Source organism: Rhinolophus hipposideros, assembly GCF_964194185.1.
Source record: "Rhinolophus hipposideros genome assembly, chromosome: 10".
NCBI classification, from domain to species: Eukaryota; Metazoa; Chordata; class Mammalia; order Chiroptera; family Rhinolophidae; genus Rhinolophus; species Rhinolophus hipposideros.
The window spans coordinates 3,431,964-3,452,492 of NC_138056.1; the positions used below are offsets into that span (position 1 = coordinate 3,431,964).

General features: G+C 57.5%; 1 protein-coding gene across 1 annotated transcript; it reads right to left on the reverse strand.

Annotated features, from left to right (window-relative positions):
* Positions 1 to 5,932: 5,932 nt before the first annotated feature.
* On the reverse strand, positions 5,933 to 17,697 carry CCND1 (cyclin D1). The gene is made up of 5 exons (XM_081064406.1): positions 17,262 to 17,697; positions 15,556 to 15,771; positions 14,893 to 15,052; positions 11,645 to 11,793; positions 5,933 to 9,125 (listed from the first exon to the last, which is right to left on the reverse strand). Exons 1-5 carry the CDS (start codon positions 17,457 to 17,459, stop codon positions 8,961 to 8,963), a joined length of 888 nt encoding a protein of 295 aa, XP_080920532.1. The 5' UTR covers positions 17,460 to 17,697; the 3' UTR covers positions 5,933 to 8,960.
* Positions 17,698 to 20,529: the final 2,832 nt, after the last annotated feature.

A 20,529-nucleotide genomic window follows, 5' to 3' on the forward strand; every position in this document is an offset into this window, starting at 1 on the left:
GAAAGTGGACAGGGAAGGCTTCCTGGAGGAGGTAACCTTCACACTACCAGCTTTGTGAGTTTTTGTTTGACCTCAACACCACGGACACTGTCTCTTCTACTCCACCTGAGAATACCAGAGTAGTTTGGAGGTGCCCAACACTATAATTAACAGGCGAGGTCAACCTAACATCCACTGTGATTCAGGTTCGTAATGAATGAAGCGAGGCACTGGTCCATCTGCGACCCAGGAGATTGAGTCACTGAGCTGGTACAATTGACTCGAGCAGTTCTCCCAGGACACGATAGTCCTACAGTTGAGGGACTAGACCCTGAAAGGTTCTGTGGCTTGTCCACACCCACATGGCTGAGTGGCTGGCAGGTTCATTTTCTAAGAAGGAAAGTCACTCCTTGCTTGTGAACTTTTCCGTAACCCTTTCTTAGTGGCTGATTGAACTTCTCGTGTGGCCTTGAGGCCCTTGCTGGTCTGACAGACAGGGATTTGGCCTCCGTGGTGCCCTTCACCAGATCAGCCAGACCCTGGGTCCTGGGCTGGAGGTCCTGTCGGGTGATACCTGAATGTGATTCTCTGTCTACTCAAGAACGTGACACCAGGGGAGCCCGAGCCCCTGTAAATGGTCGTGAAGGGCTGGTTCTGTCCTTTCAGCACGGGTTTTTTGAGCAGCTGCTGTTTCCCACTGCATGTATGCCTCTGAAATAGCTCGTTGAACCTGTTCCCTCGCTTTGAAAGCTCAGACACATCTGTTGTGAGTTGAATTGTGCCCCCACAAAAAATATGCTGAAGTCCTAGCCCCTGGAACCTGTGCATGAGACCTTATTTGGACATGGGGTCTCTGCAGATGCAACTCAGGTGTCAGTTAAGGTGGGTCGTACTAGAGAAAGGCGGGCCCTTCATTTTATATGGCTGCGTTCTTGAAGAGGAGAAGGCCTGCAGAGAGAGTGCCACATGGAGACACACACACAGGAAAGATGGCCACGTAAGTACAGGCTGAGGTGGGAGCGACGCAGCTATAAGCCCATCATCACCAAGGAGTGGCTTGCAGCAGCCACCGGAAGCTGGCAGAGAGAGCACGGCCCTGCCCTCACCTTGCTCACACCTCCAGCCTCCAGAAGTGTAGGGGAATCGATGTCTGTCTTAAGCCACCCAGTGCGGTCACTTGTTACGGCAGTCTCAGGACACTGATACAAGGTCCCTTTGTGTCTGTGCTGCAGTTTGCCCATCTGCAGAGTGAGGGCACTGGACATACACAGTCTAGACCCTTCCTGGCCTGACATGCAATGCAAGGGAATTCCTCAAGGGATTTTTCTCAGCTCCCTGGTCTGGGCTGCTCTGAGAAGCAGGTAGCAGGTGTCACTGTACCCCAGAAAGATGCTGTTATCTCAAGGTACAGGAGCCTTCTTGGCCTGCCTTCAGGGGTCTCTGCTGGCTCTACACAAGGGCCGAGACCGTCTACGCCCGAAAGCTGGTTCAGATCTCCCCTAGTCTCAGCCCCTGCAAGGGCCCAACTCCCACTGTTTATATCAGTAATAGGGCTTAAATCTAGGAAAGGCAGAAAACACACAAACACTGTAATAGTTAAGAATCTTTGAAAACCAAATGACAGGAAGCCCATATCAAACGGACTTAAACCATAGGACAGTAATTGCCTGAAACAAAAGGGATGTGACTTCAGGAGAGGCTTGATCCAGCAGCTTGTCTGGAGATGAGATCTGGTGCCTTCCCTGCTCTCCTGCAGGACTGGCCTCATACTTAGGCCCCACCCCATGACCCACAGCAGCACTGACCCTGCTCTGGGCAGTGAAAGAGCCGTGCTAGTCCCTAGGAGTCCCAAGGAAGAGAGGGCAGTGCTCTCTTCTCCAGAAGCCCCAAAAAATGTCATCCCGAGTCTCGTTGGCTATTTGATTTCACGTCCTACCTTGAACGTGCCGGCTTTGGAGCCCACCCCGCAATGGGTTTGAGCCCATCGACACCTGTCCTAGAGCTGGGAATGGGGTCAGTCCCACCCAAGCTACAGAGCTGAGAATAGGGCTTCCCCAGAGCAAAATCTGGTGGCTGCCAACACCGGGAGGGGTATTGGTGCCAGCATGAAGGCCACAAACTGTCCACTTTATGAGCCAAAAGAAGGAAGGAAGGAAGTGTAGCTGGAGAAACAGCGCTGGCGTTTAGGGCCTCCTCCCACAGCTGGATGAGAAATGAGATGACGATGGCATCTACTGAGTGGTGTGTGTGCCAGGTGCTGCGCTGCGGCTTACACATTGAGCCGTGCAACCCTCTCAGCACCCCAAAAGGCATTTACTGAGTGGAGATTTGCTGAGCCCCAGCTCTGTGCTGGGTGTTACCACAGATACTAAGGATACGCTGACGGGTGACGTGGCGGAGACGCCCTGTCCTCCCCCGACCTTCCATTCTATAGATGTGATTATTCCCATTTTACAGGTGAGAAAATTGAGGCTCAGAAAGGTAACGCCACACAGCCTGAGAGTTGCAGAGCTGAGATTCAGCCCCCTGGTCTGTTGCCCCAAAACATGTGTTTAACATGTATGTGTACACGTGTAAGAGTTTTTAAAAACAGGATCAGGCCGCTCAGACATCCCCCGCCAATGTGCCTGGCTGCTGCCTCTCTCCAGGCTAGCCGGCCGGCCAAGACCTGAGCTGACTTGAAGCCTTGGACCTGGGTGGACCTGACCTCACCCCGAGCCTCCTGGCTAAGCAGGGCCCAGCGTGCGTGCACTGGCTGTTGAGTGAAGAGTCAAATGAAGGCTTTGTGCATTTTCAAGAAGCCCACTTTTGAAGCCCTTTCTTCCCTGGGAGACAGCCAACCCCCGACAGGACTGTGGGTTCCAGAGAGAGATCTGGCCACCCGACAGTTCCTGGCTGTGTGACCTGGCTCAGTGACTTCACCTCTCTGGGCCCCAGTTGACTCGTATACTACACTGCCCGTTCTGGTGGATAAGGATTGACTGGCCACAGCGGTGCTCACTTGGTTACCATCGCTTACCATCGTCCGCCGAGCTTTTGCTCAGTGGCGGAGGTTGGACGGACACTGTGGCCAGCAAAGCTTCAGACACTCGCTGTCTGGCCCTCGTGGGAAAGTCTGCTGACCCTTGACCTGGGAGGTGGGGAAAGTTAGACCTGCAAGAACCTGGGCTCCGGAGGGCCCACTCACCAGTGTGTCCCCCGCTTGTCATCTACCCCAGGGTCTGTGTCAGGATTTAGGGAGCAGCTGTATGTTTGACACTCAGGACATGCCTGGTACCCAGTCCATCCTCAGTGACCGTGAGCTTGTATTCTCCTGAGATTGAACCTGGGGGAGGAAAACTGCCCCGATGTGGGCTCCGGAGTGTGGGCGATCTCCGGGTCAGACCATTCTGCCCCCGGGAGACTGCAGTGGAGAGGGTTGTCACAGCTGCCAGTAGCTGAGAATTAAAAGGATTAATGGACGCTGCCGACTTTGATAGGCTCATGGCCTGCAGCCCTCTGGGGAGGGCTGGCTGTGTAGTTCTCTTCCCCATCCTCCTTGTGAGGGGCAGTGACAATGCCCCCGGATGTGGGCCTCAAGGCCCAAGCCCAGAGCCACCCGCCCACTGTCCCCTGGCTATTGTCTGCTGGGCCTCGGTGTGGCTCAGGGCAGGGGGGCAGGCCTCCGGGACTGTGGGAACGGATTAGAAGCCCTGGGCTGGCTCCCCTCGGCATAAACTCCTGATCAAAGACATTCCTGGGATGACAGAGCCCTGTGTGCACAGAGGTCGCCCAGCGTGCGGGGTGCACCCCCACACAGCCCAGCACTTGCGTGCCCTCCCGAGCCCACGCCCAGCCACTGCTGGGATTGGCCTTGTGGTGTGGTCACCCCACCAAACATGAAGCCAAGACATGCGGGCAGCTGGCTTCCTGGAGGCCCCAGGCGGGGTGGTCTGGGAGGCGTGTGGGAGCCTGGCTCTGCAGCTGGGGCCCCAGGGGCCTGGCGGTGCCCACCTCTGTAATTCCAGCTGCAGCCGCCTGCTCTGGGACCCCACCTCTCCCCAACATGGTCCTGGCATGGAACTGACTCCCCTGGGTGCACACTGCCAGGTCCTTGGGCCTTTCTGCCCTGGCCAGGATGATGAGGTGCTGCCTGGGCCCCTGGGAAGACCCCGCTCCCACCTCCCACCTCCTCACAGCGTGGAATCCGTCCTCGCCCCCAGGTTATGCAGGGCAGTCCCTGTCCCTCTAACTGGCAAGGCAAGCTGGGTGACCTGTGGGAACAGGAATGCCTCACGCCCCCTTCCATTCAGCTCCCACTTCTCAGCATCCACTGCTCGCCAAGGTGGAATTGGGGGGCAGAGAGGATTAGCAAGACACTTGTCCTAAGGGCTCACATCAGGTGTGGTGCTTGCTGGGCCTCCCAGAGCCACCTGCTGGGGAAGGCCTGGGGGGTTGCAGTGGGGGCTGTCTGATGTGAGCCTGGAGGGAGGGGGGAGCGTTTCAGGCTCAGAAGTGGAGGCAGGAAGTAGTCTGGTGTGCCCTGCAGTCCTATGGGCGAATTAGAGGAGTCAGGCTGGGGGAAATGGAGGTGGGGAGAGAGGGGGCGACATAGCGGTGGGGGGTGGGGGGGTGGGGAGATGGGCCAGGTCCCAGGACCTTGAATAGAGCTAGAGCCAGAAGCCCCAGGAGGGTTTGGCAGAGGGTGGGGGGCTGCCTAAGGTTGGGCCTTAGGGGAGGCAGAGGGTGGGAGGCTGGGCCGGCCTCCTGGCTAACCAGGGTCCAGTGTGCCCTCACTGGGGCAGTGGGGCTGAGGGAGAACAGGAGCTCGGGCTTCAGAGAGGACACAGTGGGAGTGAGGCTGGAAGGCTGCCTCAGAAGTCCCTAAAAGGCGTTTTTATTTTCGCCATATGCATGGGGCCTTCACTGCCATCCCTTAAGGGGACGCAGACACCGGAGGGGCTGTGGGTGGCTTGAGAGATCAGGGCCGGAGGCATAACCGAGGAAGAGCCTTCCGGACGCCTCTTGTGGGGGCTTCCCAGGAGACGGGGCCAAGGGGGCTAGGGACCCTCCTCAATGGCCCAGACCCTTCACTTATGCTTACGCAGCCTGTCCTGTGGGCCTCCTCCCCTCCCCTCTGCTCTCCCAGGCCCTGCCTCTCTCCTTTCCACTCTGCCCACCCTGTCAGCCTGCATTGAGATGTTCCATCTGGAAAACGTTAAAAACCGTAGGCTGCTCCCTTGCAGCCCCAGCCTCCCATGTGTGCGTTGACGCCCGTGCAGGGAGCCCGCCCTTCCTCTCCCGATTCTTGCTGGAACCCAGTCCACCCCCTGTGACCCCCTTCCCAGGATAAGTTGAGGCCCTCGTGGTGTCAGCCTCCACTGTACACGTGACGTCATGGTGTCCACCAGACCTCCCGGGTCACCAGCCTGTGTGAAAGGCCACTGGAATGCAGCCCAAACACATGCACTGTGCTGTCCCCACGCCTGGGTGCCTCGGGACCATGATTCACCAAGAGCAAGCAGCAGTTTGCGCCAAAAGGGGTTAACAAATGCTGGCTTTATTTTCCTATCTGCAAATAACCTGGGAGGACTAAACATGGGCTGGAAGACAGTTCTGTTCTGATCAACAGGCACGGTCACGTCACTGCCCCCCCGCCCCCAGCTGTTGTCTTAGGTGGTTAGAGCCTCTGGCAGTGACTCCTGCGTGTGCTTGGCCCAAGTGCACCTCTCCCCTCATCCCAGCGCTGTGAGAGCATCATTTGCTCCTGGACCAGGGGACATCTGGCAATGTCAGAGGTATTTTTGGTTGTCACAACTGGGGACGTCCTGTCACCAGGTAGGTAGAGGCCAAGGATGAGCTAAATACCCCACAGTGCACAGCACAGCCCCCCACAACAGGAGGGGGGACTCTGCCCGTCACCCCCAGCCCCTGGCTTCTTACCTGCCCCCAGGAAACAGGCAGGCACCACACTGGGGTTTTACCAATTTTATTTCTAGATTTTTCACGTTTGTATTTTGCTGGAAATGTGCCCATCACTTGTCTGTGCTGGGAAATGCCAGGGTGTGCAACCAACACACACAGACCCCAAGTGCCCCCCCGCCAGAGACCCTCACAGATCTGCTTGTTGTAGGACAGACTCCGCTGTGCCCCCCGGGACCCGCCTCTGGCCTTTCAGCGCAGTGTTCACCCCCCACTAGGACTGCCCCTCCAGGACCTGGTTTGGTTCAGATGCCACAGCCAGAATGGTTGAGGTAAGCAGAAGCCACATTCCTGCAGGGTGGGGCAGGTCCCGGGAGCACGCAGGCTGACCCCACTGGGGCCCCCCAGGGTGCAAATCCTTTTGGTTTGGCAGCGCGAGGTGACTCGGGCACAGAGCACTGTGAGCGGGCTGCAGTGACATCTGGAGCGTCTTCAAATCAGCATCCTGCTGTCATGCGCAGAATAGCCAACAGCGCTAGTACATAACCCGAAACTTGAACGACTCCAGAAGCTGTTCCAATTATCCCGAGTGACCACAGGGGCACATTAAGACATACTTGTTACAATAATAATAATAATAATAATAATAATGATGCAACTTTCATAGCTACACGCAAAGAACAACACAGCTGTAAAAACTACTAGGATGGTAAATGCCGGGTCAGGTGGAGTCCAGCATTAACAGGCGCAGGGAAAGGAACCGGACACAGGCTGGTCCTCAGAGACACCAGGGTGGCCGCCTGCACGCGGCCCGGAGTCCATCCACACCAGGCCCCTCTGGGGATCTCGTCCGCGTGTCTGTTTGCCGAAGCAGGAGGCTGTGGGCCAGACAGAGCCCAACTGCCTGGTCTCCACATGGCTAAATGAAGCATGAGGTATCATGGAACGGGAACCTTTTTGGAATAGAGCAGTAATCACATTAAGTCAAAACTGATCACATAAAAAAAAAAAACAAAAAAAAAACCAACTACAAAAAAAAAAAGGCATCCGTAATACATTTTTTCTATGAGAAAATTAAACGAGAACATGGCAGTATATGACATTGTAAAACAAACAAACAAAAACTTATCCTCCAATAGCAGCAAAACATTGTGAAAGATACAGAGAAGCGCTGTGAATCTGTTTCCAGACCGTGCTGGGAAGTCCTGGATCGGTAGCAGCGAATCAGAAAGCGGAGCGGCAGCCTGTCCCTCGGGGTCCCCCACCAGCTTCTCTCCGCACACGTCCTCACTCACATGCCCTCCCAGCATCACCATGTCAGCCTGGGCGCTCTTGCCACCTCCCTCCAACACTCCCGACATAATCATTACAAAAAGGTACACAGCCAAGATGTGCAAATTGTCTATTGGTTGCTAACATTGCTTTAACAAGGGGCAGGGAAAGAACATACTAGAACTGAACTTCACTTGAGCACCCTAATTTTCCTGCAACTCTGATGCCTGTCTGATTGGATTCACTTTGGGAAATGCCCAACAGGCCGAATCGATGTCTTCGTTTTTTTCCTGGGAATTTTTTCCCCCTCTCCTCTGAAAGGACCTAACTTTTATAAACTGTATTAAACCTGCAACGAAGGCAGCATGTTGTGTGTTTAAATCAAGGGGAGATTGCATCACTTTATAAATCATACTGGCCTTACAGACATCCTCTGCAATAAATAGTCTTTTTAGCCTTAACTATAAATTATATATTTTAGTGTTTAAAAACCTTCCTAACCCTTAAACTATGCACCCTCTAGGTAAACCTTTAAGGCCCCTACTTTCAAACACCAGTTGGCACCAAAGGGTCCCTAAACTTCCACTTCTCTACGGAAAAAGGGACACGTCATCCTGGCAATGCGAGAATGCACGTTTTCTTCTCTTTCCCGCTTGGAACCGAGCCTTCCGAAACACACCCCCTTTCGCTAACACCGTATTGACACGCCCTATCCTTGCACTCCTCTCTGCACACAAGTACGTGAATATCCCAAACCATTCCACTAAGAAACTGCCCCCCTCTCCACATACAACATAAACGAGAGCTCTCTCCTAGAAGAACTACTGGACTGAAAGTGCTTTTGAAATGGAATGGTTTTAGAATATGGAGAAGGGGGAAAAAAAAAAAGCTGTGGATTTCACCCGAATATGAGCAGGCTGCACGTCTGTTGGGTGAACACCCAGCATCTCCTAAACAGGTTAACTACAAAACGATGAAGATTATAAAAAATAGACTGTTACGTCGCTAATGCGGCTTTTCTTTAGAGTAGTGTCCGCGAGGAGCCGGACAGTTGGCTTTCCGTTACTGCTGCGCCGACTGGCTCCCGACACCCCGCGCGGGTGGTCGGTCCACAGGCAGAAAGGACTCGCACTCAGCCATGAACTGTCCGCTACTCTAACCGACAGGTTACATCCGCCATTGACAAGGTGAAGAGGTGACCTACCTACGGAATAAAATAAACACGCACAAAGGACTTATAAAGTGACTACATGCGTAAGCAAGCAAGATACAGGACGCCTAGAACCGCCTTAAAGCTCTGCTCCTTGGGAAAAGCACGAGAATACGTATTTCTACCTAAAAACCTTCTACGGTAAAAATGGTTTAAGTTTTCTATTTTTTAAAACATTTTTATGCTTTTTTTTTTTTTTTTTTTGCTTTAAACGCATCAAGAATCAAATCTATCCCTCCCCTGCAGACTTTCTTTGTGTTAATGCCTATCCTTACAATACAGAGACACAAACACATTAATAGAAAACTAGTTGATTATGGGCTATAAAATCCTATTTTTGTAGCACAACCCTCCTCCCCCACCCAGCTCTGGGTTATGCAAACACTATTTTTTTCTCTCTCTCTTTTTTAAAAAGACAGTTTTTGGGGACTCTGTTTTTTCTTTCGCTTAAGTCAGAGACAGAAGGGGGAAAGAGCAAAGGAAAAGAACCGACAGCAAGGAGAAGGAAGCTGCCCGTTCTGGCCGTGAGCGGTCCTGGAGAGGAGTGGCCTGCGGGGAGCGCCCGGGCCAGCCCCTCCCTTGCCGGCCGTGGGCACCCTCAAATGTTCACGTCCCGCACGTCGGTGGGCGTGCAGGCCAGGTCCAGCTCTTCCTCCTCCTCTTCCTCCTCGGCAGCCTTGGGGTCCAGGTCCTGCTGCTGGGCCTGGCGCAGGCTCGACTCCAGCAGGGCTTCGATCTGCTCCTGGCAGGCCCGGAGGCAGTCCTGGTGAGACAGGGGGTGGGGGGGCTCAGAAGGAGGCCGGCGGGAAGGCCCCATCCCCCCGACCCTCGAGGGAGCTGACCTAAGGTTGCCCCCGACCCCAGGATAGACCTGCATGGGCCTTGTCGGGCCCCCAGCTGCCCCTGGCCCGAGTGGTCCACACACTTCACCAGGCAGGGACAGCCCCACGCAGGACCGAAGACCACAGGCTGCAGGCCATCTTCCCTCCCCGCCCCTGCCTATCCCTTCGTTCCCAGCAGGGAATTCCTCTGCTGGGCTCTGATCTGGTTCCTGTGGCCCCGCCGCTGTCCTTGGCAAATTCAGCCATTTGACCCAGGACAGGGAGGCCCTCTAAGCCCTGCCACGTCAGCCCCGCGGTGAACCCAGCCTTCTGTGATGAACAGTTGTCAAAGCGTTAGGCCGTGCATGACTGAGAATGAATCTTGGGTGGCCTGGGGACCCGGGCCCCTGTGTCCACCTCCATCCTCCTGTTCAGCCCGCACCCTGGGGGATGCATGGGCCTTGCCCAGTGCGCACCTGCAGCTTCCTTCCTCTTGCGCCACCATCCTGCATTGTCAATGGACAGGAATCCCGGAGCCCAGGGACCGCTCCTGTCTCACCAGGGACAAACCCAGCAGTGTGGAAGGGACGTTTGCAGCCGGGTGGCTTCACAGCTCCAGGGGTCAGAGCCACCTGTGGCCAGCTCCCAGGATGCCATACCTGACTTCTATTCTAGAACGAAGTCTCCAAACCTGGGCTTCCCCCAGGAACGGGGTTCAGCCATGGCCCAGCCACGGGGAAGGTGCTGCTGAACTTTAACCAGTGGGGCTGGGGTTTCTCACCCAAAAGAAGTGGACCCCGGCCAAGAAGGCTTTGGAGTGATCCCTGGGGACCACCCACATTTCCAGAGCTCTGGGCCTTTACAGGGAGGTCTGTCCCCCGCCCACCCTCCACCAACGTTTATTCATCATGGCAGATTAGAACACAGGGCAAGTGCAAATAGCCCCATTTTACTGCTGAGGAAACTGAGGCCCAACTCTGGTGTGGAGCCCAACACTGATGGCCACCTCAGGCTTTGACCCACACACCCAACACCCAGCACAGCCTCAGTCTACTCCTGACAGCTCCCATCCACCGACCGAGGTCAGCTTGACAGGCAGCTCTTAGGGGCAGTGGTTTACTTGCTCCTGGTAACTCGGGGGCTGTGTGGTGGGGCAGAGAGCAGAGGGTGCAGGGAGGGACTCCCCTAGACTGCCACAGCCCAGCTCCATGGCCCTTGTCTCCTCCCAGCAGCCCACTTCGACCTGCAGCCCTATCCTGTGAAGAGCTGACTTTGGCCACTGAGGGCCGGCTCTGGAGAAGGGCCGACAAGCCGGGGCCCCCACTGCTGAGGGGTTTGTGTCTGAGCCAAGCGACGTTTTTCACCAGGTGCCCAGACAACACCTTTCAGCCTGGGTGGATTGCTCCCCGTCTGTCAGCCGTGAGGCATTTTGATTCAGATCTAATTAAAACAGACTCTATTCAAATAGGGGTCATGGAGTCATTTCCTACCACTGTCTGGACAGCACTTTTGTTTGTGGCATTTCTAGTGAGGCTGCCCCATCTCCCGGTGGCTGCCTGAGGGCACAAGTGATGGAAGCACCAAGGCAGAGGGGGGGCCCCCTCCAGGAGCTGCCCACGTCTAAGGTTAGGAATGTTTCCTCCTCTGGGGACACACATAGGCTGGCAACCAAGCACCGCTGGCCACCGGATAGGCAAGTGTCTGTCTCATACCCTACCTTTTCGCAGTCATACTGCTGAGGTGGCCCCTGGTGGGCCCACGGAGCCTCCCACGTGCTCCAGAGTGGGCCACCGGAAGGCAGCTGGAGCCAGACCTGGAATGGGGTCATTCCCAGGATCATGGCTGACCCACCAACCACTCTGGTCTAATGGGGTAAATGCCACAAACCCTTGTCATTGGTATTCTAATTCTTTCTTTAAGGAGGGAAGAAAAATTGGGAATAAAACAATGGCATTTTTGAGAGGACACAATCGACTCTGGCTTTAAGAGAAGCAGCCTCTCAAAGGCAGCCATAAAAAACAAGGTTGTCCGGACTGGACCTATTGTCATGGCCCGAGACCTCACAAGAGCCCTTTTAAAGCATCGTTTTATTGGCCATTCACATTGTGGCCCAGACAAAGCTCAACCGGGCCCCAGGTCCACCCATCAGGGCACGGGTCATTTGACAGGGGCCTGCCTTGTGGGCCCTCTTCCTGGACAGCTCACCACGAGGCCATTATGGCTCTTGGGAGCCCTGGGGGACATCAGGAGGTGCTTCTCCTTCCAGAGGAGCCCTCAGGAGAGGTGGGTGAAGCTGGTGCACAGTCAGCCTGTGACACGGCCCCCACATGGGACCCCACATTCGGCGGTCGTGGCATAAGCCAAAGCCTTTCCCGTTGGCGACCGCCAGCTTCAGTGCCCCAGACACTGGATGTTTCTAGTACTTGGTGCCAACGCGGGAGCAGTGCACGTGATCACTTACTGGGTCACACTTAATCACTTTGGAGAGGAACCGTGTGAGGCGGTGATAGGACAGGAAGCCGTTGGAACTCCCCAGGTGCAGGCCTTGCACTGCGGCCACCACACTCCCAGCAGCCACCATGGACGGCGGGTTGGAAATGAACTTCACGTCTGTGACAGAGGGAGAGAGGCAAGGGGGGCCATGAGCAGGGTCAGTCCACAGGACCCTGTGGTCTAGGCAGGTACCAACCAGGCCCTGTCCCAGCAATGGCTGGCCTGGGTCTGTTAATTCTGAGGGGCCAGTCGGGAAGTGCGGGCGGCTCCCTCTGGCCAGGTGATGGTGGGACCCTCTGCTTTTCCTAAGGGCAACCTGACCTGCAGGCTCTTTGCACACTTGTTATGGAAAGGACACTAAAGTGGTGACAGTCGCACACACGGACTGCTCTTTTGTTGCACCGGACAAGGAGCCTTCAGCCTGGAGCTGGGCACCTGTGAGAGCCCTGCCTCCCCACTGCCTCATCTTTTGCCACTGACCGTCCAGGAATAGGAGGGGACTGGGGTGAGCTGAATGGGAGGGGACTGGGCACAAAGGGAGTGGGGCCCCCACGGGCTGGGGCGCACAGCCCGTCTGAGCCTTCATCCCGAGAATAAACAACTTGGTCTTGTTAAAGGGGCAGGCGCCAGCCCGGGGAACTGGGAATAAAGGCAGCCACCCTGAAGGGGCAACAAAGCCGGCTTCTGGGCGCGGTGACTTAGAAAAGAAATCCCTAACAAGGCTCGCCACCTCTCTCCCCCACTAAAGGGGAGCAATTCCACCCAGTCTGAGAGCCAGGGGCCATGAATGGAAAGCTTTTCATTGAGGCCTGTCGGGACTGCACAGACAGCGCCGCAGCTGGAGCGCCAGGTCTCACCGGCTGGACCTCAAGACCCCGTCGTCTAAAGGGATGGAATAATTGGGGCAGGCTCACTTCCGAAGCCTGTCCCCCACGGAAGTGTGTGTGTGTGTGTGTGTGTTGGGGGGGCTTATGTTTAGATAAGGAGCAATCCAGAAGCTCCAATAGTTGTTCCTATTCACTGTCTGGTTGTGAAGGGCCCAGGCGAGAACAAGCAGTTCCTGGAGCTGTGACACTGCCGACCCTGGCAAAGACCTGTTCTTTGAGCTAGATTATGTGCTCACGTCAAACAGCCCTGGCAGTGTCTTCTTACCCACCACAGCACAAGGAGAAGCTCCCATTTACATGTTATAGGAAAAGCAAAAGCCAGTGCTGTGTGGGTGATCTGTGCACACGGGTGGGTCCTCAGGAACCCCGGTCTTCGGGGTGCAGGGAGAGTGGAAACCGCCCCCCCCGCCCCCCTCACCCCCCTCGCCCAGCACCTTTCAATGGGACCTGTGCCACGTGAGGGCCAAAAACACCTTCTGGGACGTTTGCTCATGCCCCCACCTCCCATAACCCGTTTGTGTTTGAACTTCAGTGATGCCACTCTCATCTCCAGAGAGGTCCCCTTGTAACCAAGGGCGATGAGGACCAGGAGGACCCTGAGCATCTTCTAAGGGACCTGGTGGGCGGTGCCATGCCCTTCCTCTGGCCTGAGGTCCCCCACAGGGCCCCACCCTCGGAATCAATGTCTGCGAAAAGCTGGGTCACCCCAGGTGCGCCCAGGGCTCACATGCGTCGACCTACCGCAGCTTGAGAGCTGGCACCAGAGCCTGTTTGTAGCCTCTGCACCAGGCTGGCTTCCCTCACTGCCAGCACCCAATGCAGGCTACCCCCCCCCCCGCCCCCCGCTTTCCCAGGGTCCCGGGAGAGGGGCAGTTCCAGGCCACCCCGACTATCCTAGGGGGAGGGTGTTACAAGAGCCATTCCTTGCATTATCTCCAGGAAACGTTGCCCATTTCTCCAAACCACTTTCAGCTCCATAAAAGGCTGCCTGGAAGTCTCCAGAGGCCTCTCTCCTCGGAGGCGCCCCAGCCAGAGGAAACCTCCCTGCCTGCTTGCTTGCTGGGCTGGCCCTGGAGGCTGAGGGGATGGCCGCTGGGAGGATCCCCACCCCCACCCAAGAGCCAGAGCTGGGCCGCCTGGGGAGGGGGCACCTCCCCACCCCTCAGATCCACCCAGCCAACGCTGTCCTTGGCTTCTCCATCTTTTCCCCCACGCCTCACTTGGAAGGGCTGAGAGGAGGGTGGGGAGGCCAGCAGAATCTTCCCAACTCTCGCCTAACCCAGAAATTCCAGCCCCCGGAGACCCCAGACATCAGTAGGGTTCAATGAGATGCCGGGTCGGGGGCTCTACCCCTTCTGGGGGGCGGGGGTAGAAAATGCCACCTTCCCCCTTTGACGAAGTGTGGCCTTCTGGCTGCCCAGAATAAGCCACAAACAGATGTGACAGCTGAGGCCTGACCAGGGGCAGAGGCAGCACACAGCAGAGCTGGGTGGGATGCGGGCATGGGTGCCCGGTCAGCGTCTCCAGGTCTCCTGGGCCCAGCTCATGCTTACAGGGGAGGAAGGAAGAGGTCACAGAGGGTCAGGGGAGGGCTGGGGGAAACTGGAGACAACAGTGCGTGTGTGTGTCTTCACTGGGTTTGAAAGGCTGGCTGCCGGGGGCTGGGGCCAGGTCAGTGCCAGGGAGAGGCATCTAGGGACCATCCAGAGCTGTGCCAGGGGAGGGAGGGTTGCCCCCTGCTGCCAACCACAGCAGCAGGCTGCTCCAAAGCCCCTCCCAGGGCTCAGCTGAGGCGCCCCTAGTGGGGCCTCAGGCAGCTGGGCTGCTCTGGTGGCCGCCCCCGCAGAAGGGCCAAAGCTGAAGCTGGCCGCCCAGAGCACGTGGTGCAGACACTGCCGGCCTGCACTCCCCACCCCTGTAGGCGCCCCTGGCAGGTGGCCCAGCCCGGGAGAGGCCAGGAGGGGGCCCCAAAGCTCAGGCTCCTTGAGGATACAAGGAAGGACAGGGCTGGAGGGTGGGGGAGAGGCAGGCCTGTTGGCCAGAGGCCCCTGTTAACATGGAGTGGCCATAGCCTGGCCCCCGCCTGGTGTGGGGAGAAGTAGCCACGGCAACTGGATACAGAAAGGCCAGGCTCCAGATCCTGGGAAGACAACACCTACCTCCATCAGCCCAACCAACAGCCTGAGATTTCTGTGCAAAAGAACCGGGAAAGAGTAGAGCTTCGGACAGGAGGAGGGGTCTGCGGACCATCTGCTCAGATGGGGAAACTGAGGTAGAAGGCAAGAAGCTCTGCCAGGGAGGCCAGGCCAACAGGGCCCAGTCACCCTACCTGTGGCACAGAGGGCAACGAAGGTCTGAGCATGTTTGCGGATGATCTGTTTGTTCTCCTCTGCCACCGGCATTTTGGAGAGGAAGTGTTCAATGAAATCGTGCGGGGTCATGGCGGCCAAGTTCCACTTGAGTTTGTTCACCAGCAGCAGCTCCATTTGCTGTGGAAATGGGGCGAACAAACATAAAGAGAGGAGCAGGGGCAGCTCCTGGAGGGGCTCGAGTGGGATAGGGGCCTGGAGAGAAAGGATAGGGATGTTGGGGGTCCAGCAAGTGGGGGAAAACATGCTATCCCAGATCAAAAAATTGAAGGAGCCGCTTGTAAAGGTTCCTGCTTATTATTAACACTTCACAAGCGGAGACAAAAAAAGACCTCCAGCACATGGAACGCACGCAAAGTCTTGTCCGCGCCGCGGCCGCTAGAGGGCGCGCGCCGCCCACTTTTCGGCGGTCCTAGGGCCGGAGACACAGTGGGAATCCCAGCGCAAGTTAAGGGTGAGGTGGGGCGGGGGTCCCGCCAGGTCCTCGGGAGGGGCCGGGGCAGCTTGGCCTCCCGCCCGCCCTCGGGGCACAAGGTCTGTGACAGGCCGTCCGGGGACCCCTGCCCTCTGCCCCCTCCCCACCCCCACTCCGGGGTCCTTTGGCTAAGAGGGCAGTGGGGTACCAGCAGCTCGTCGGGCCGGATGGAGTTGTCAGTGTAGACGCACAACTTCTCGGCCGTCAGCGGGACGGTCTCTTTCATCTTCGAGGCCACGAACATGCAGGTGGCCCCCAGCAGCTGCAGGCGGCTCTTTTTCACCGGCTCCAGCGAGAGGAAGCGGTCCAGGTAGTTCATGGCCAACGGGAAGACCTCCTCCTCGCACTTCTGCTCCTCGCAGACCTGCCGGGGCACCCGGGTCGTGACCGCCGCCGCCCGCGCCCCCATCCCGCTCGCGCCACGGGTCTCAGAACACGGAGGGCCGGGCAGGGGTGGCAGACGTTTGCAGAGATGCGTCCCCTCCCCTAAGTCTGCCCAGTACCCACCCATCCCGAAACTGAAAGGGAAAGTCCCCGCGCGGCTGGCACGGTGGGGGCGGCAGCGGGCATGGCTGGCCGGCATGCGCCGCGCGCGGGCTGCCGGCCCGGGGGACCCCGGTCCCAGTGGGTGCTCTGGGGTCCGCCTGGTCCATGGTCGCACCAAATGGGGTGCGGGGACGCGGGGCTGGGCGCCGCGCTCGCGGCGCCTGCGAGACACAAAGGTGGCGTCCCAGGCCGCCGCGCCGCATTTCCCCAGACGTCATCTTTTCAAAAAATATTTAAAAATATTTAAAAAATAACTGCGTACATAAAAAAACCCTGAAAATGACCCTCGAGCGGCCCTTTACCCAGGCCGGGGGTCGGGAGCCCGTTGCAGGCTCGTTGGAGAGCCCTAGGAATTCAAACTCAGGGGCCCCCCTTCCCCTTGGGCGCGGGCGCCGTTTCACTCTCGCAAGGGCACCACGCTGCACTTTAAAAAAATTATTTAAAAATACTTGCGGGCCCCCCAGGCGCCCACTGAAAGCCCGAAAATGTAACTCTAGCCCCCGGCTCGATATAGACAGGTCCGCCAAGCCGAGACCCCTGCAGACGAGGGTCAATACCAGCGTGTTGGGGGCCACGCGACCTTGCAGCCCGGCGTGCTCTCCGGCCAAGCCTGGCGGTGCAGGGAGCCCCGGGACTCGCTGTTTGAACAAAGGGCCCCCACGTCCCGAGTGGGGTCCCCCCAAACTGCCCGCGCTCGGTCCCCGCGCCCCTCCCGCCGGTTCCCGGCGTCCGCGCGGCCCCTTGCCGCGGCCCCAGCGCCTCGCCTGGCGCTCCCCGCCCCCACCCTGCCCCCAATTATTAATAAACACTTTTGCTTTGCAATAAAAGAACAAAGATGGCGCATAATACTGGCACGAGCGGCCCTTGCATACGTGTCCATGGATATTCATTTAAAAATCAAATATATGCCCCCTCCCTCTGGAGCTGGCGGCTCCGCGGCTGGGAGAGGAGGCGCAGCGGACTCAGGCGCAGGCGGGGGCTGCGCCGTGGCGGCCCAGGCGGGGGCCCAAAAGGGCGTCCAGCCCGCCGGCCCGCACCCTCGAGCCAATTAGGGTGCGTCTGGTACTGCCTTTCCCCGCAGGGACCCCCTCCCCCCACCAGGAAAGGGAATTTCTAATGCCCCCACTCTGTCCTTGTTCAAAAAACACCCACGGTATCTATATATTTTGAAAATACGATTCCTAGCTACACCCCCGGCAAACCTCAAAGTTAGGGTGGGAGAAAAGGGAGCAAGATGAGCCGCAAAGAAATGGGAGTGTGGGTAATGAGTTGCAGGCAAGTCTTAAGAGAGCCGCCCAAGCCCCGCACCTCTAGCATCCAGGTAGCCACAATCTTCCGCATGGACGGCAGGATCTCCTTCTGCACACACTTGAAGTACGACACGGAGGGCGCGCAGGTCTCCTCCGCCTTGAGCATGGCCCGCAGCACCCGGTCGTTCAGGAGGTTGGCATCGGGGTATGCCCGGCGGATGGTCTCCACCTCGCAGCACAGGAGCTGGTGCGCCATGGCTGAGGCTCTGCTAGGCGGCCTGGGGCTGGCGGAGGGTCGGGTGCTCGGTCCGCGCTCTGCTCTAGCTCTTGCGCTCCCTCGAGCTCTGCTGCTCCTCGCCCGAGCGCGCGGACGCTGCTGTTCGCTGCTACAGCGCCGACAGCCCTCTGGAGGCTCCAGGACTTTGCAACTTCCAACAAAACTCCCCTGTAGCCCGTGTGACGTTACTGTTGTTCAGCAGAGATCAAAGCCGGGCAGAGAAGGGGCGGGGGGCGGGGGCGGGGGCGGGCTCAGGAGGAGGGGGCGCGGGCGCCGAGCGCCAGGGAGCCGCGAGGGGCAGGGACCCGCGGCGGAGTTGCCCCCGAAGCCCAGTTTTCATAGAAATGCAAATCACCCCGAGGCAGCCTTTCTCCCCGCCGGAGAAGAGGGGTGCAGGGGGGCTTGTTTTCCCGGAGTGGGTCCCCCGGGATTTGGGGGGGTGGGGTGGAGGTGGCTCTGCAGAGGGGGACAACTAGGAGGGCGGGCAGGCCACACGCAGCCGGGGGGGAGACCTTATGGAGGGGGTACTGTGGGGCTTGGCGGCACCCTATATCGGAGCCGGGAGAATGGGCGCATTTCCGAGAACGCCACGAGGGCACCCACGGGCGGAGAGGCGGCCAAGGAATCAGCGTCTACATCTTCTTTCATTTTCATTAACACGTGTAAATTTCAGGAACCATTGAACATTCGGGGACGCCGGGCAGAGCCCAGAACCCTGCTGGAGGCTTCATTCCGGGCGCACAGTGGGGTACTTGCAAATGCCCAGGGGGGTAACCCTAAACGTTTAAGAGATTTCAGCCTAGCATGTGCTCGCTCAAAAAATAAAATAAAATAAATGCCCGAAAATTCCAGCAGCAGCCCAAGATGGTGGCCAGCATTTCCTTCATTCTGTCCTCCTTGCCTGGGGATCTGTAGGCTGTCTTCCTACCTTGGCCAGTCCATCCTTCTGGGGGTCCCCAAATCCCAACCCACCCCTCCCGGTAATTTACTTACTAGAAAAACACCCTGAATGGAAGGCAGCAAGACAGCGGTCTCTGTCCTGTCTCATTTTAACATTAAAAAGTACATTAAATCGCTTAAAGTTATTAGTCGCCCCTCTGCCAGGGACAAGACCACCGGAAGCTTCCTAATTGGTTCTGTTGGAGGTGTGGACATCTTTTCCCCTTAAGAATCTGCCCTGGGGCTGCAATTCGTGAGCCTGATGGGGATGGCAGGGGTGACAAAAATTAGAACAGCTGCTAAGTTAAAGAAATGGGTGTATTGATCTGATGATTTTAGCAAAATCTATATATGTTCGTGGTTACACGGCAGGGTCCCCAATATTATTGCAAAGTTAAGAGACATATAAAAGAACACATAAATTGTTTTATTAGATTGTCTTTTTTGGTGCTTTCTTAAAAAACAAAAGGACATTTTTCCGCTACCGTAACATTTTTTTTACACTACCTTCCCTAAATTAAGAAATTTGTTCATATACTTCCCTCTGAATAGTTTGGTGTCATCAAATCACCGTATCCCCTCACAGTAAAGGCTCCAAGAAAACGGACAAAAAAGACCCCTCCCTTTCTCAAGGGCGCACGCACCAAGGCGAGACACCCCCACTTTCAGGGCTGATGCTTCCCGTGCTCTATTCCCGGCTGGGAATTAGGGTTTCTAATATTCCAGATCCAGGAGGGTAATTACCCTCGGTTTACGTCTCGGAAGCCGTGGGTGGCCCCAGTAGGGAGCACCCACCGCCGTGTCCCCCTCCCCGGGCAACTATGCTCGCTTTGGCCCCGTGCACGCGGAGCCTCGCAGCATCAGCCTGCGCACGAGGGCCGCCGGGTTGCTTTTTCATTCATAAAATCCCGACCCGGCGGCCGCCCCGATGATTTATGGGGCTTCGCGCTATCACCCGGCGGCTCCTGTCCCGGGGGTCTACGGGGCCCGAGCCCCGCGTGCGCCCCTGCCGGGCTGGGGCGGGCAGGCGACAGCGAGGGGCAGCGGGGCATAAAGAGACTCGCCCACTCCGGCAAAACGGGCTCCGGGTCCTGGAGGGAGCTCCCCCCCCAACCCGGGAGAAAGGCAGAGGAAACTGGAATTAGCATGAGCCAATGGGGGCCCGGCGTTGTTACTAGGCGGACCGGGCAGATCTCAACGAGGAACTTCGTTGATTTCCCCGCTCAGGGACGGGCGCAAAAGTGCAAGCCCGGCCAGTGAGCGTGAAGAGCCGTCCAGGAACCCGCGGGGGAGGCGCTGGAATTTGGGGCCCCGCGGGGAGCGCTGGCTGCCCAGCCCCCACCCAGGATCCCAGATCTGTGTTCCCCGGAGCCCGCGAGAGGGCCCACAGCCCCAGGTCCTTGAGGACCGCTGTTTCTCGGAGAACAGAGGATGCGTTTTGATAATTAATTTTTTTCCAAAGAGAAAAGCAACTTTTGAAAACTTTTATGTTGCAGTTTTAATTTTGCGCTGCTTTTAAAAAACCCACCACGAAGCAGGAACTCCGAATTCTGGGCTCATTTAAAGTGCTCGGAGTTTATTTCTTGGTGACCATTTAGAGACAAAGGGCCGGCAGCTCAATCGGGAGGGAAACCACGTTGGTTGGAAAGGAAATCCAAAAGTAACCAAATCACCTCCTTGCTTTCCTGGGCCCCTGGCCCTCCACCAGGGTGACCCAGGCTGGGGAGATTCGTCGGCCCCGAGAGGGCAAATTCCGCAGCCGGCGCGTTTGCCACCGTCCCTGGCTGTGGGAACCTTCATTCAAGGCGGGGGAAGGGAGCGCGTTCATTCAGGAACCCGCGCGCCGCGGCTGCGCGCCGCCCCGCGGGAGGAGGGGGGCTCTGCGGAGGGGGTGCAGGGCCCAATGGGGCTCTTCCACGGGTGTCGACCTCCCGCCTTCCCCAGAGAGGACAGGGGCGGGGGGCGGGCGGACGCACCCAGGTGGGGTCACCTGCCGCCGCATACCTGCCGGCGACTTGAAAGGACTTGGCTCCAGCTCCTCGAGTTTTCCGCTGTTAAGCCCTTAAGTCGCCCTGGGAAACACTTCCGAATGAGGGCCACGGGGTTCCGG